Here is a 16329-nt window from a genome sequence, read left to right on the forward strand (position 1 = left end):
GAATTGCAGTTCTTTACAGCGACGTTCACACGAGTTAAAGCAACCATGCGCTTCCAAGTACTGTATAGCGACAGATACACTTTACAGTCTGCTTCTCACGACAGGCCTTCCCGCCGCAAATAGTGCGTCGGATCCAATCACAATTAGGCTCGAGGGTCGTTACTGGGATTTTGCATTGTCATTCGGTGGGTGGTGCCGCCTTCAGGCTCGTAATTATGGAAGATATCTAGGTTCTTATCACGATATGAAACTCCAGGGCTCCTTAAGGCATTTCTGCTGCCGCTTCTCTTCCCTGGGATGGAACGGGAGATCTTTTTACGAGGTCTGGAGGGAACCTATATTGCAGCGCATGTAGCTGTAATTAACAAGAAGAAATAGCAAAGAGAGCGGCTCCCCTCTAACTTGGGGAGTTTAGATCACGTGAAACCTGTGATCTGGCTTTTGAGCGTTTTCTGCACGCTTTAAAAAAGGGGGGGGGATTTACGACGCTCCTGCAGTGTATTAACATCACAGGGCAGAGATGCGAGTTGAGACTGGGCTGGATTTTCAGCAAAACGTTCTCCTTACCAAACGCATATCGGATAGCACTAGTAACCTCGTTAAACTGCAGAGGACGGCAAGAACCACTTCTGCTCTTCTGTACATTTTTTTTTTTAATTTTTGTTTTGACTATGGCAGACCAACACGGCTACCTACCAAGAACAAACTTAGTTGGTCTCTAAGATGATTCTGCTCTCCTGTACAGCGTTCAGGCAGATGTCTTTGTGCCCCGTTGCCTTGGCGTGTGAACACGCTGCACTTCCCAATACTTTAAAAACAAACACCCACGAAATAATGATAATAATAAGAGTTTGGATTTGATATCCCGCTTTATCACTACGCTAAGGAGTCAAAGCGGCTAGTTCTCCATTGTTTTCTTGAATTTTGCCGCGAGAAAGAGGGGCGCGGAAAGGCTTCCAAACACGGATTAGCAGGCGCAGTTTAACGCAACTACTCCTCGGTCCAAATGCATGCCGGGAGTTGTAGTTGATCGGCACCGCTGGAGCCCTCCAGATCCGGAAGGTGGTTGCCTTTCCTGGTTCGTTTGGCCTCGCAGCGATACCTTGCTTGCTTTCCTTCCTTCCGGAAGTGCGGGGGCGGGAGGAAGTAGATTCCGCTTCCGGCCGATTGGTGGAGTCTCCCGCGCGCTGGCGTCTGGCGCGCGGTACAGTTTAAAGAAGCTGGCCCCGGCCACCGGAAGTAGAATCCTCCTCCTCGATCTCGTGGCCCGGAAGCGGCCGTGAGGCAGAGACCGAAGAGGCGCTCGCCATGTCCCTCATCTGCTCCAGTGAGTGACTCGCTTTCGCCTTTTCTCGTGCCCCTTTCGGCCTTCCGGCTCCTCACAGCATTCGGGGGGGGGGGCAGGGGAGGGAGCAGCCAGTGGTCTACAGTTAGTGGGGAAAGGGAAAGGGGGGGGGGAGTTGAGGGTTCCAGCCACAGTAATACTGGTCATGAGGATGTGTTAAAATACATTGCTATGGGCGGTTGCATGGCTCTCACTTGCGTCCACAGAGCTCCACATGCCCAGTCTACTTGCCCCAGACCTTTATAATAACCCACCAGTACAATTCAGCAACAGTGCTGTTCTGGCCCTCGGTGGAGATGCTGAGGCTGAGAGTGTGTGGTTTCCCCAAGACTGCCTGGCGAATTCATGGCAGAGATGAGGTTCAAACAGCGGGGCTTCTTGAATTGCAGCTCTGTCTCTTAACCACCACTCAAATCTCCTCCGCTTGCACCACTAGGGATGGTTTTTGTGACATTTACCAGTTTGGTTTTATGCATGTTCACTCAGGAGTAAGTCTCAGCATACCTGAAGTAGCTAAATCTTTAGTAAGTATGTTTAGTTTTGTAGCCTCAACAATTGAGCCTCAGTCTTGAAGCACAAAACTCTTGGTTGGATCTTTTAAGATTAACCTTAATTGTCCTTCTGAGAGTCCAAAGATGTTGGAATGGCGGGTAAATAACATTCTTATGACCTTGCCTTTCATTTCTGGTAACAAAAGCAATGGGTTACCCTGATCTGTCAGCTCAGAGATTAAAATGGACCCATTGGGTCATATAGACAGATCTCTGCATGAAGATAGCATATGCTTTTATGCTGTATACTGCTTTGCAACATTTTATACGAAAATGCAGTCTCTAATCATGTAAATAAATAAAAAGGTAGCAAAATTTGGGCCACTGTTGTTATCATGGACAGGTACTTAAAAGATTTGCTTGGCAATGGGCACTGTTGTTAAATTGTCTTTATTAACCATTTAGTTTTCTTATAATTGTAACTTTTAATTACAAAGTTATTAATTTATGTCACATTAAGGTGGTGGAGAGCTTTACAGAATTTGGTAATGATATCAGAGCAGCTTGGCAACTGTTCCTATTTTTCAGATGAATGACTGGGAGTAAGTGGGGTGCCCAAAGCTGCTGAGTTATAGTGTGAAGCTTGGTTATTATACATTCAATAAGCAAAATAGCCTATGATCATATAGGCATTTCTTTGAACAGGCACCAGCCTCTGATTAACCGTGTTAATCAAACCAGAATGTAAATTATAGTTTACTATTACTTCATAGCTGTAATGAGAGAACCTTATTTGAGTTATTTTTAGTGCTGGAAATACATTATTATAAAGAGGTGTTAGCACATTTCTGGTTAGCACTTTAAAAATACTCTTGGTGGTGCACTATTTGTGTCTCCCCCCCACCGCCGCCGCCCAGGGTTATGCTACAGATGGAATATTATATTTAACAAGCTTGTATAATTCTGCAGAATTAGCAGGTACAACATAGTAGCACAGATGTCTTGTACTGTATATATGTATATCACCTCCAGCTGAATGTATCTAGAAAACAGACTTGAGTTGAGTGGATCTAAGAATTTTTTTTAATTACTCTTTGGGCTGTTTGAATGCACCCTGTAATTGTGCATTCAGTTATGTGGGTGTAATTGGAATTCTGTATCTCGAGGCATTGAAAGAAGCCTGTGGTGTAATTTGAATGCACGACTTCTCTCTTTCTAAGACTGCAGGCTTTCTCAATCATATTCTATCAGATTCAGAAGCTCTTACTAATTCTTCTAAGAGACTATGACAATTCTAACTGAATGTTAACTAATTGCAACTTGGCGCTTCACAGGTACCACATGCCGAATATTAAAGAGCATTCTTTTTATGATTGTTAAGATTATGGAATGGCCTCTACCCTCAGTTCTTTAGGTTTAGTTATTTCTATATATTTGGATTCTTTATACTTTAGGCCAAAATTATTTAGGCTTGACTTGGCTAAGATGGACAAGTTTTCTGACTGTCAATGGGAAAATCTAAATTATAGCCTAAACATTACTAGATGGGAAGCAGCAGACAGTAAAATTTTGGCAAAGGAGTAACACTCTCTCAAGGTCTGCATTAATGGGTGGCCCACACTTACAGTTCTTACACACTTGCAATTTATTGCACATGTAGGTGATTTCAGCCTTTTTTTATCAATACAACTATCAGCTGCTGGTTCCTTCCCCAGTCACTAATCTAGTTTAGAATTTACACATTGCTCATCAGGGTGCGTGGGCAGGAAAGCCCATTATGCTAGTGCATTTGCTTCTGCTAGAATGCCAGTTAGTTGAATTCAGGGCATTAGTTTTTTACACTGGGGAACAATTTTGTTTCCATTTTCTGTTGCATGAAATTTTTCAACTGTTCTTATATGTTCTTTCAATGCTGATTTCAAATCTGAAGTTGGTTTTGTTCTGTAAGCTCTAGTTTTTTTGCAATTCATGTTTTTCACTGTGTATCCCAAGGGAATACATTTTTTGCATACCTCCAACTGTACATAGATGTACATGTCATTTTCAATGCTATACATGTGATGTTCAGTGCTATATAAGTCACTTACATTTATACTCACATTGTACTACTTTGGCTTTGTGTAAAATATTGAATTCTTGCATTGTGAAAAACAAAGATTATGGTGAAAAACATGAATTGCAAAAAAACTAGAGCTTACAGAACAAAACCAACTTCAGATTTGAAATCAGTACATTGAAATTAGGTTAGAACTGCAGGTGTCAATGCAACAAAAATTTTGTTCCCCAGTGTAATCAATCATTTATTTGTATGCCACTATTCCAAAGTTAAAACCATGCTCATGGCAGCTTACAACAAAAAATACATAGCTACAAACATTATAAAAGTAGTCATAAACACAGTGTTCAGATATATAAGGTAGGTGCCAAATACCGGTAGCTCCTTTAAACCAAGGTTGCAGTCGCCAAAATGGAATGTCTAGTTGCCATTTTGGGGCAAGACGTTTCTAAAGTATTATTTTTCAAATGATGGACTGATTGATTCTCAGTTAAACATCTGGCTTGTTCAGATGACAACTTTGAGCTAGGTTAAGTCACTTGATCCAGGGACAGCACATATATATTGGCCTATTCCGACCTCTCTTTTTTTTAATGATGACTGCTCCTGCTCAGGATGCACAGAAAAAGCAATTTGGTTCCAGAAATTCATTCTGATTGTGCAGATAAAATATAACTGAAAGAATTCTACAGGTTGGGGTATTAATGATCCCCAGATGATGGAGTTGTCAGGCGCCATCCTAGCCCCCAAGCATCTTCACTTGGTCACAAGTGGTCAAAAGCCAGCTGCAAGATGCGCCTGACTAATTTCAAACATCGCATAAACAATAAACACAACATCAAAAAGAACAGGAACAAATCAAACAATTTCCACATAACTCATAAGATACAAAATGAAGCTACAAAAAATCAACAGCAACAACCCCCTCTAAACCAGTGTTTTTCAACCACTGTTCCGCGGCACACTAGTGTGCCGCGAGATGTTGCCTGGTGTGCCGTGGGAAAAATTCCAGCCAGAATATCAGCTTTGTGTTCAGCCAAACAGGCCCTGGTTGCACACTGAATAAAGTATTTTATAATTTTTCATATTTCTGTTTACTTACTATTTCATAATAAAGTAATTATAAAATACTTTCTGTGTGTTTATTTGATTCCTATTCAAGAGAATTACTTTATATATAGTCAATATAGGCACAGAGTTAAATTTTTTAAACATTTTCTAATGGTGGTGTGCCTTGTGATTTTTTTCATGAAACAAGTGTGCCTTTGCCCAAAAAAGGTTGAAAAACACTGCTCTAAACAATACCCCAGCCCAAGATTCTGTTTAGCAGCCCCAGCTTTTGTAACTGGAGTCATTCAGGGCCCCGCCCTCCCAGGTCAGGTGGTAAAAGGCTTCCAAGGCAGGGAGCAGGGTCTCTAAGGATGGGTTCACACTATGAAAAACATTCCTATATTGAGTTCTCACCGGTAATGTGCAGGAATTGCTATCCATGTTGTAACATTTTCCTGCTCCTGCTCCACATAATTGGCTGCTGCTTGTGGGGTGGGGAAATGTGCAGTGATGTCATGAGGCAGGAACAAATAGATCTGTGACATCCAATGTAACCCTTCAGCATGAGGCTGCTAGTTGGCAGGATTTTCTAATATATGTGCTTCTGTGGCTGAAATTTGACAAGTTGAAGAGCTAAAATTCAGCTTTGCCCATTGTGCATTGATGTCTAACAATTGTGTATTAGAACTCGGGCTGGATCCATACCAAGTTAGCTCAGCTTGGGTCTCACTGAAATCTGTGGGACTTGGGTTCAGCTAACTTGATCCTGACGCAACCCATAGTATGTGACATACTGTGCATCTTTGGTTGGTAGGCTTTGTGAAGTCTTAAAGGTAAAGGGACCCCTGACCATTAGGTCCAGTCGTGTCCGACTCTGAGGTTGCAGTGCTCATCTCGCATTACTGGCCGAGGGAGCCAGCATACAGCTTCCGGGTCATGTGGCCAGCATGACTAAGCCGCTTCTGGCGAACCAGAGTTGTGCACGGAAACCCCGTTTACCTTCCCGCTGGAGCGGTACCTATTTATCTACTTGCACTTTGACGTGCTTTCGAACCACTAGGTGGGCAGGAGCTGGGACCGAGCAACGGGAGCTTAACCCACAGCGCCACCTGCGTCCCTTGCGAAGTCTTAGAGTCATTTAATTGTAGAGTTGGAAAGGGACCCTGAGGTCTTTTGATTCTGTGGTTTGGCTTTTGGTGTCAATTTACAAATATGACATGAAGGAATGCAAATATTAAAACAGTTGCATTTGATTCTTTTATCGCTATTGGGACAGAGGAAGAATCAAAGGAAGAAACTTAAATGTCTTCCTTTTTAAACTTAAATAATTAGTAGGAACACCATCTTCTTCAAAGTTTATACATGCTGCAATTTAAAAAGCACATGAATGTGTTTTTCTCAGTGGCAGGATCTGGGCACAGCCCAAATTGATTGAAAGATTGTGTAGTTTAGTGCATTGTGTTATGGCTCAGGTCAGCTTAGGCAAGGAAGAGTAAGTTGCACATGAACACATACTTGGAAGTTATGCCTGTCAGTTGTTCAGTGGTGGCTGTTGCCCATTGAGTTTGGTAGGGCAGAGCAAGAAGTCAGAGACCAAGGGTAGGTGGAGCCAGAGGCAATGACTAGCAGACTCAAACAATTAGAGTTTTGTCCCCATTCTCCCTGCTGAGTTCTACAAGGGAAACACAAGTGGAGGGTGCAGGCAACAAGGGCCACCGTCTTGGACCGGATGTAAGAAAGAAGGCATATGTGGTGGGGGAAGCGCTGGTTGAGGGCAAACGTAGGCTGCTGGTGTAATAAGAATTTTAAGGTCTTATATATAATAATAAATGTTCACAAGTGTACCAAACAAAAACGTACATTAATGTATAGGCCACATGTCTGAGGCAGACAGTCCTGACACTATTTTGACTCTCAAAACTGACCAAATGTTTCTCTGCAAGGAGGAAGGGGGTGAGGGATTGAGGGAACCTTCACATTGTCTCAGAAATTAAGTAATCACCATCTCAAAGGAGTGGCCAGGCTACCCAGGAAAGGCAATCAGATAAGGCATTATCAGATGACTTGCCAGACAGGAAACAAACAATGCACTCAGATTTCTGTTGGAGACTGCCTTTTTCTGTGATGTAGCTATGATGTATTTGGGGGGTGGTCTCGGGCTACACCCCTCCTGTGATGTATGCATGATGTTTCTGGGGGTGGTCTTGGACTCCAGGGTGGGAAATTTAAATGTCTGTATAAGGGCTTGCACACATGGCTCTGGGTCCTCCTCCAAACTCCTGTGTGTGAGGGCAGGACCCTGTTGCAACAGCTTCAATAAATATCAGGCTTACTAGTTGCTTTGCTTCTCAGTATTCTCTGGTTGGCCTCTGTTATTTTCTCCTACTGATGGAGAACCTACAAAGGACTCTTGTGTACCCCATAAGGGAATAAGGGCAGATTTTGATTACAACACTGGTGTAGTGCTCCATTCTCCCTACGAACCAGCCTCCACTGTCACAGTTTGTCCAGTTCTTCACGCAATGCCTAAACTAGTAATTCTGGAGCTAGATTAATTTTGTAGTTAAGGTGTCAGGCTCTTGTTTTTACAAAAGTATAGATAATCAAAAGGAAACACTGTGCTACAACATTTTTACTGTAGATTCCATTGGGCTGGGATACTTCATTTCCCCTATTACTTCTGTATCTCTACTTCCTAAAGTGCTGTGAAACATATGGATGGTTGAATGGCTTGTGCCGATTCTTTCTATTGTCACTTTTCTTGCAGTTTCAAATGAGGTGCCTGAGCATCCCTGTGTGTCTCCTGTCTCAAACCATGTCTATGAGCGAAGGCTGATTGAGAAGTATATTGCAGAGAATGGGACTGATCCGGTGAACAACCAGCCACTCTCTGAAGAGCAACTCATAGATATCAAAGGTGAGGACGGACAGAAGAGTCAGAGGCACTTGAGTCTCCCTTGTGTTTGATAATAATTAAGCAGGTTTGTAAGGATAATAATGGACGGCTCTTTCTGGAAGTAAAGCTTTCTTGTTCCTTTGTAATTCCCAGTTGCCCACCCAATTCGGCCAAAGCCACCATCTGCTACTAGCATTCCAGCCATTCTAAAGGCACTTCAAGATGAATGGGTAAGTATCTTTAAAACATATATTTTGGGGGTCTCCTCGTCTGCTTGCTGAGATGATGGAACTGGAAATGTTCTCCTCTGTGTCTTAAGGCATTCCTCCCTGCTTTCAGCCCTGCTTAAGAGTGGCAGGAAGCAAGAACGTTCAGGATTGGAAAGTTTTGGGAGGAAGGAGACTTCTAAGCCAGGAGTAGTTTGCTCCTCAGAAAAAATCAACACAGCACAATGTTTTGGCCAGATATTCAAGAAACTACTCCAGTGTTTAATGCAATATGGCCTAGCTGTTGCTGTGCTATAAATCGGTTACTATGCTGATGTGCTTCCTTAGGATGCTGTCATGCTGCACAGTTTCACGCTACGCCAGCAGCTGCAGACTACACGTCAGGAATTGTCCCATGCGCTATACCAGCATGATGCTGCCTGCCGTGTCATTGCCCGTCTTACCAAAGAGGTCACTGCTGCGAGAGAAGGTAAAGGCTCAGAAGATGATATGTTCTTTGGGTGGTGTCCAGGGAAGCAATCCACAGTGCCAGCTTTAACCTGCCAAACCACCTTTTCCCTCTCTCTTCCTAGCTTTGGCAACTCTGAAACCCCAGGCTGGCCTCATTGTCCCCCAGGCTGTACCTTCTTCACAACCCAACGCTGTGGTAAGTCACACACATGTATCGGTCAATAATTCTCTTTGTGCTCTGTCTTTCTTCTCTGGGCTAATCATGCTCTTTGTTGTCTTCCTGCAGGGTGCTGGTGAACCAATGGATTTAGGAGAGCTGGCTGGAATGACCCCAGAGATTATCCAGAAGGTAAGAAATATCCCTGGCTTGCTATTTGCCATCCAGATCATGCTATAGCTATACAGTTACAATCTGCCAATCTGAGCTCTATAGCTGGCTTTGTCTGTAGGAACATGCCACTTCCACACCGTTGTGCCTTCCCTCTCAACATTATGGCTGCAGTGTCTGACAGGTCAATCAGTTGCAGCTTCTTCCGCTCTCCTGCTTTTCGGGAATCACTGATAGCACCCTGGCTGGCAAAGCAAGCAGAAAAGGGTGGGCAGACAGATGCAATAGCCTCTTCTCTGTCCTGGGGCCATTTCCCAGCAGCAACAGGCAAAAAGTAGAGTGGGTCAGCAGCATTGTCCCCTGCTTATTGATGTGCTAGCATACCATTCTTGAAGCTGGCTTCTCCTAATGCTGTTCTGTTTTGCAGCTTCAAGACAAAGCCACGGTGCTGACCACGGAGCGTAAAAAGGTGAGTGCCCCTATCTCAATATTTGCTCTGCAGGCGGGGAAGCACTGAGTGATCCAGGGGTGCTTGCAGTATGTTTGTTCTCATGATTGCTGCAAAGGTGCAGCTCCCTTTGCTGGGATGCTCCTGTTACAAGGAGATTAGTTCTATGTTTTCTTCTTGGCAGAGAGGGAAGACTGTGCCAGAGGAGCTGGTGAAGCCGGAAGAACTCAGCAGGTACCGGCAGGTGGCTTCACATGTGGTGAGTATGGTGATCATAATTGATTGGGAAGGTTAACCATGAAAGAATCATCTCATCTAAGCCCAAACACTTCCTGGGTTTTACCAAGAATACTGTTGAGCATCCATCTGAACAACTCTGCACTAGCTATCCACTGATATAAGCCAGGGGTAGAGAACCATGACTGGCTACTTTGACAGATGGGCAGGATTCCACTCATCTGTCAATCACCTGATGTCAGGTGACAAGCAAGACTTGAAATCACCACTGACCGGGTGCTGACTTTAAATCTGCTTTCTGTAGGGGGTCACCCAATGCTGGAGGGCATGCTGTCACCACCTACCATCTGATTCATGATGACAGCGACCCTTCTTTGCCAATGAACAATTAGGAGTACACTTTAAGGCTCTCTATAGTGAATTGGAAGATGCATCTCTGCCTGCCTCACACCTGATATCTTATATACCAGGCATGGTTTTCCTTTTCTGCTGGAAGTTTAACCATATTTTGCAACACACTGGCCTTGGGTGTGAAGGCTCTGAGCTCTTGGACCTCTGTTGCCTCCTCCAGCCTTTCCAAATTAAAAATACTGTGCTGCTTTTGCGGCCGACACCAAACTGGTGTTGCTCTTTGCTACCAGCTTCTCCCTTGATTCTGGAAGGGCTTCAAGCTCACTTACCATTGGATTGCACAAGGAAAATAATCAGTCTTGCTATTGATACTAAGATCACCACCGTTCTTTCATTACTGTTGCTCTGGGCTTGGAGCAGCGTCTGCAGATTCTTGTCAAATCATGAGGAAAGATTGCTTGTTCTATCAGGGATACAAACTGGGGAAAGTTTGGGATCAAGCCAAGTGTTTGCAGACACTCCTCTTGTATAAAATGAGTCATTGACTGTTGTTGAGATGAAGCAGTAGGCCCTCTCTCATCCTTTGCACTGAAACGTTAATGTCAACAATGTTGCTTTTGCGCAGGGACTACACAGTGCCAGTATTCCTGGCATCCTTGCTCTCGACTTGTGTCCTTCTGACACCAACAAGATCCTCACAGGTATGTTAAGACTTCTGTTTCAGTTCCTTTCCTGAGTAAAGTGTTAGGACAGTTTGAGTCATGGGGTCCTTTGCTCTCTTCAAAAGCCATCTCTTCTCCTTTGGTTCCATGCTTGGGTTTGCATGTAGGTATGGGCAGATCAACCTATTTTCATTCCGGGTTACTTTTGCTTGCGGTTGATCTTGGGTCTATCCTGTCTGGGATTTTGTAGATTAAAATGAAACTACAAAAACATTTCAGATATTATATACATTTCTCCTATAAAATACTCATTTATGTATGCTTTCCAATGCATTTCTCCCTAAAAATACTCATTTTTCTGTCTTGTTTTTGGAATGCATGAGTCCCAAGACAATATGTGCTGAAGGAGTGTAGGGCGCTCTCCTCAACTGGGCCTTTGTGGTCTCTTTGTTTTCCAGGTGGAGCTGATAAGAATGTTGTTGTCTTTGACAAGACCTCAGAGCAGATCCTGGCGACACTGAAAGGTCACACCAAGAAGGTCACCAGTGTAGTCTTCCATCCTTCCCAGGTAAAGACTGTCATTTGTTGCCTGCCTCATTCCCTCCACCCCCCCACGCCCCTTATTTATATTTATTAAAATATTTAATATAACTTTAGCGTGTTGTTGAATTTCCTCTGCAGTTGCCTCAAACAATTGTATGATCTCCCTTGAGGTCCCTTTATAGAGAATGCACTCCATAGGTCGCCTCTTGAGCTGATGATTAAGGACACAACAGTTTTTTTCTGCTTCTGAATTCAGTAAACAAAGCTCTTGTTTCAGCCTAACTCTTTGGGCTTTATTCGCTCTCCCATGCAGGAACTGGTGTTCTCGGCTTCGCCAGATGCTACTATCCGGATCTGGTCAGTCCCCAGTGTTTCATGTGTGCAGGTTGTGCGTGCCCATGAGAGTGCCGTGACAGGGCTGAGTCTCCATGCCACAGGCGATTACCTACTGAGCTCCTCTGATGACCAGGTGAAATCAAAACCAGAGATGGTCAGGCCCAGATTGTGTTAACTGTAAAGCTCTTCATGCTAAAATGACATCTGCAAAATGTGAAGCTGCACTTGTGTATTTGCTTATTAGCTTTATTTTAAACATTTCTATCTCATTTTTTAACATAACAATTATTCCAAAGTGGTTCACACTTTAGAGATAACAATTAATAAAACAATCTAGTTCACAATGAAAAGGTACAAACATTGACATTTTAAAAAAATCCAAAACATAAAACAGTAAGGATCAGTCAAAGAAAGCTTTCCAGAAGAGACATTTTGCCATATACAAACCCTCCACCTTTCCTCTCTTTCAGTATTGGGCTTTCTCCGACATCCAGACTGGCCGTGTTCTCACCAAGGTCACAGATGAAACTTCTGGCTGTGGTAGGGGCTCTGCATTTGGTATTTTGGTGAAACTTGCTTGGGAGAGGGGAGAGTCCGCATGTTTAGTGTGGTCTGGTTTGGCCATAATGTTAAACCATAGTTTAGTGTTCTGAGAACAAGCATAGCTTTCCTCCAGCCTTGTGGACTCCCCCTCTGGTACAGCCTCAAGGAGGAATCAAAAAACTGCTGCTTCTGGTTTTTGTGTAACCACAGCTTGTAGTGTTGGCTGAACCTGGACAAACTGAGTTGTCACAACTGTGGTTAATGGAAACAAGTTAATATCAAGTAATAGTTTATTTGTTTATTTCAACTAAGCTTATTTAAGATTAATCACAGTTTAGCATGTTGCACAAACTCTAAACTGTGGTTAATCTAAGCCAGAAGTGGCAGCTTCTAGTCTCCTTATGATTGTACTGAGGAAGAAGGGAGACTTTAGATGAGCCTTGTGCGGAGGGCTAGGCTCATTCTCATAAAGCTGAACCATAGATTAGCATCATTCCCAAGCACAGCTCATGTTTTGATACATGGGTGGGAGAAGGCTGGTAGGGACTTCCATTTTCTCATAGGAATGGCTTTCTCTCAGCTTTGTGATGATTCACTATCTTCTTTCTCTGCAGCTCTGACCTGTGCCCAGTTTCATCCTGATGGGCTTATTTTTGGGACAGGAACAATGGACTCTCAGATTAAGATCTGGGACTTGAAGGTGAGAAAAGGCTTGGAATATTGAGCTACTTCATGATATCTACCTTAACGATAGCAGATAATGTTATGTGACGCATATAGAATGTTCCAAAGTGCTTTATAAATGTTGGCTCCTTGTCCATATTATTGAATGAGAAATTGCATAAAAACTAGGCTTGCACAGTCATTTGAGATCTCAAAAAGCCTGCTCTGCAATAACTTGGAACAGGGCTTTTGGCGTGCCTATCCCAGTTCTGTGGAAGAGCATTCCTGTTGAGATATGACAGCCACACACTATCTGCACTTTTTGGGGGAAATGGAAGACATTTGTGTTCCAACAGGCTTTCCTAGGTGGATAAATGGGTATTTGTCAGGAGTGTCTACTTGTTAGGGTTTTAGTCTTGTTTTAAATGTATTTGTTGTTTCAACTGCTTTTGATTATATTATGTATAAATTGCCTTGGGACAGTGGTTTAGAAAGTAATTGATAGACATTGATTATAATGGTACTAATATGAGCAAGGAATACTCAAGAGGTGCTACTACTGCCCATTCTAGAGCTGGAACTAGATTTAGAATAGCAAAAGATTCTACTAGTACAGGTGAAACTCGAAAAATTAAAATATCGTGGAAAAGTCCATTTATGTAAGCAATTGTTTTCATTAGCTACTGGAGTTTAATATATGAGATAGACTCATGACATGCAAAGTGAGATATTTCAAGCCTTTGCTTGTTATAATTGTGATGATTATGGCCCACAGCTGATGAAAACCCCAAAGTTGAAATCGTTAATTTGGGGTTCTCATCAGCTGTACGCCATAATCATCACAATTATAACAAATAAAAGCTTGACATATCTCGCTTTGCATGTCATGAGTCTATCTCATATATTAGTTTCACCTTTTAAGTTGAATTACTGAAAGAAATGAACCTTTCCACGATAATCTAATTTTTCGGGTTTCACCTGTATCTTCTAGATATCTCCCATAGTTTTTGTTAAGTGAATGGTGCCACAGACCGTCTGAGTGGGTTACACAAACCCTCTGGGGTCCACAGACCACCATTTGGGAACCACTGAGTTAGAGACATCTCACACTGATGTCATGAGAAAGTGGTGCTTATTAACATGCTTAAATTTTCTATACAAGTCTTCTAGGGCCCCTACTGCAAGTTCCCCCACATCAAAAGATTCATTTTAGTTTTGCCACTGAAAACTCTTTGAAAGCACTTCATCTTTTCTCTCAGCGACTCTTAACCTGTTTTGGGGCCCACTATATAAAGACCATTTTTAATTACCTGTCTTCCTGAAAGTTGCTATCACTTCCTAAGAGGAGCCAGACTCAAAATGCTATGCAGAAAGTATGTCACGGGGAGGATAAACTCACTCTTTTATTCACTGTGCAGGCAGGGAAGGTGTAGAAGCTTTGCATCCTTTGGGAAGATAGCACCAGGCCTAACATGTCTCTAACATGTAGTGACTTGCTTTTCTCAGGAACGGACCAATGTTGCAAACTTCCCAGGACACTCTGGCCCTATTACTAGCATTGCCTTCTCTGAGAATGGGTACTACCTGGCCACTGCTGCTGACGACTCCTCTGTCAAACTCTGGGATCTGCGCAAACTGAAGAACTTTAAGACCCTGCAACTGGACAATAACTTTGAGGTTTGTGTGACCCTCTCTTGCTCTAGTAGGCCTGTATTCCTTCCCCTTCTTTTCTTGACAGCACTTGGAATTTTCTCAGGTTCCTTCCTTTCATTTTAAAGCCCAGTGCGACCATTTTCTCTACCCTTTTGGCAGCTCTCTGAACCTTCCACAGCTGCTTCCTCTAGTTTGGTGCGCCTCCTTTAAATGGACAGAGGTTGCTACTGCCCCAGCTACTTCGGAAGTGGATGTGTTCATCTCAAATACCATTTTTTATCTTTAGGTGAAGTCCCTCATATTTGACCAGAGTGGCACCTATTTGGCCCTATGCGGCACTGATGTCCAAGTCTACATCTGCAAGCAATGGACGGAGGTTCTCCACTTCACAGGTAAGGGGGGTCCTGTGTGCCATTCTTGAGGGGCTTTATATTCAGACATTTGTACTGCTGGCCAGTATCACTGTTTGAGGTGTGTGAGGTGACAAAACAATGAAATAATTTCTCACTCAACTGTCTTTGTTTCCTTCCCTACAGAGCATAGCGGCCTGACCACAGGAGTGGCCTTTGGGCATCATGCTAAGTTCCTTGCTTCGACAGGCATGGACAGAAGCCTGAAATTCTACAGTGTGTAGTTTCTCCTACCAGGATGCGATGACAGCAGAGCCTATTCTTCACTGTAGTGTTAAGATAATCGGGGCAACCATGGGGCACATGGGTGGGGGGTGGGTGGGAGGGATATGGGGGAAATAGGGTGCATCATAGCTTTTTATCTTGGTTCAGGCTACCTGTAGAATGGAAAGTTGAGCCCAGTACTAAATGGATTTGTTTTCCTCTGTTCCTTCAGCTTTGTCTGTTCTGTGATTGTAACAATATTGAGCCAAACCCATCCAGTGTTGACCATCAAATGAGGGTTGGTGGCAGGAATTAAGGCTGAGGAAAGGGATGGGGAGATGTGCAGTTTTTTGTATGCAACTCTCTAGTTTCATTAAAAAAGAATATTAAACTATAACCATTTAAGTGTCTAAATAAGCAAATGCGCAGGGAAGCTGTGCCTCACTCACTGGGTGAGGGTTGGTTTTTTTTTTTTTTTTTAAGTACTTTCATATCTACCTTATCAGCAAATGTGGAGGGCAAGAAACTTTAGAGTGTGTGGTGTACAGCTAGGAAACTCCCCACCCCCAGGTGGAAAGCTAAGATTTGCTCCACATGTAATCAGGTGTACAGGTTCAAAAAGTTGAAAATAAATTCCTTGATAGTTGAGAAAGTATGTTACAGTGGTGCCTCGCTAGACGCAAATAATTCGTTCTGCGAGTATTTTCATCTAGCGAAGCACCAATGCAAACCGCGGTTTTCGCTAGATGAAAAAAAAAATCGTCTTGTGAGGCAGACCCATTGACAAATTCGTCTAGCGAGGCACCACTGTATAGCCAACACTAGCTCTATGAAGTAAGGACACAATGGAATGAAATATCAGGCTCTCACTTTCCCCTTTATGCACAAGAAAGTTAACTTAAAAGGGATGAGAATGTATAGTGACAGACCAACATCTGAAAGTGGGACAGACGTTCCTCTTGCTGTGCTAATGAGCTCCTGGTTTGGATGGGAACTTCTAGCTTGTTGGGTAATGGCAAGAATCGTAAGACACTCGAGGGTTGGCCCTGCTTTTATTGCAAGCAGTACTGTGGACCAGTTGTGTTATATCTTTGGTTGTCACCAATAAGCTTTTCTCTATCTAAGTAATCCACGCAGTGGGGAATAACTTTTAGGGCTGCAGTACAATTCAACTTCTTGGGAGTAAGCCCTTTGAAACAAGTGGGACTTCTATGTATCTTCAGTATACACTGATCAACATGCATGGAATGCACCATTACCCTCATTTGTTGATATTAGTCTACATAAGAAGAGGCCTGCTAGACCAATGTCCCATCTAGTTCAGCATCCTGTTCTCACAGTGGCCAACCAGGTACTTGTATGAAACCCTCAAGCAGGATCTGTATGGATATTTTTTTATTTCCTGTTCTGGATTTGTTCTAGATTTTACTCATTCA

The 16329-nt window shown here is 43.1% G+C and overlaps 1 protein-coding gene across 1 annotated transcript; it reads left to right on the top strand.

The window, feature by feature from the left end:
- The first annotated feature begins 1153 nt into the window (after nt 1-1153).
- On the top strand, nt 1154-15213 carry PRPF19 (pre-mRNA processing factor 19). The gene is made up of 16 exons (XM_033157444.1): nt 1154-1327; nt 7710-7859; nt 7992-8068; nt 8393-8534; nt 8638-8711; nt 8802-8864; nt 9271-9312; nt 9476-9550; nt 10505-10580; nt 11000-11109; nt 11398-11553; nt 11891-11960; nt 12578-12663; nt 14133-14303; nt 14566-14671; nt 14816-15213. Exons 1-16 carry the CDS (start codon nt 1309-1311, stop codon nt 14911-14913), a joined length of 1515 nt encoding a protein of 504 aa, XP_033013335.1. The 5' UTR covers nt 1154-1308; the 3' UTR covers nt 14914-15213.
- Nucleotides 15214-16329: the final 1116 nt, after the last annotated feature.

This window comes from Lacerta agilis, chromosome 1 (assembly GCF_009819535.1).
Source record: "Lacerta agilis isolate rLacAgi1 chromosome 1, rLacAgi1.pri, whole genome shotgun sequence".
NCBI lineage: Eukaryota > Metazoa > Chordata > Lepidosauria > Squamata > Lacertidae > Lacerta > Lacerta agilis.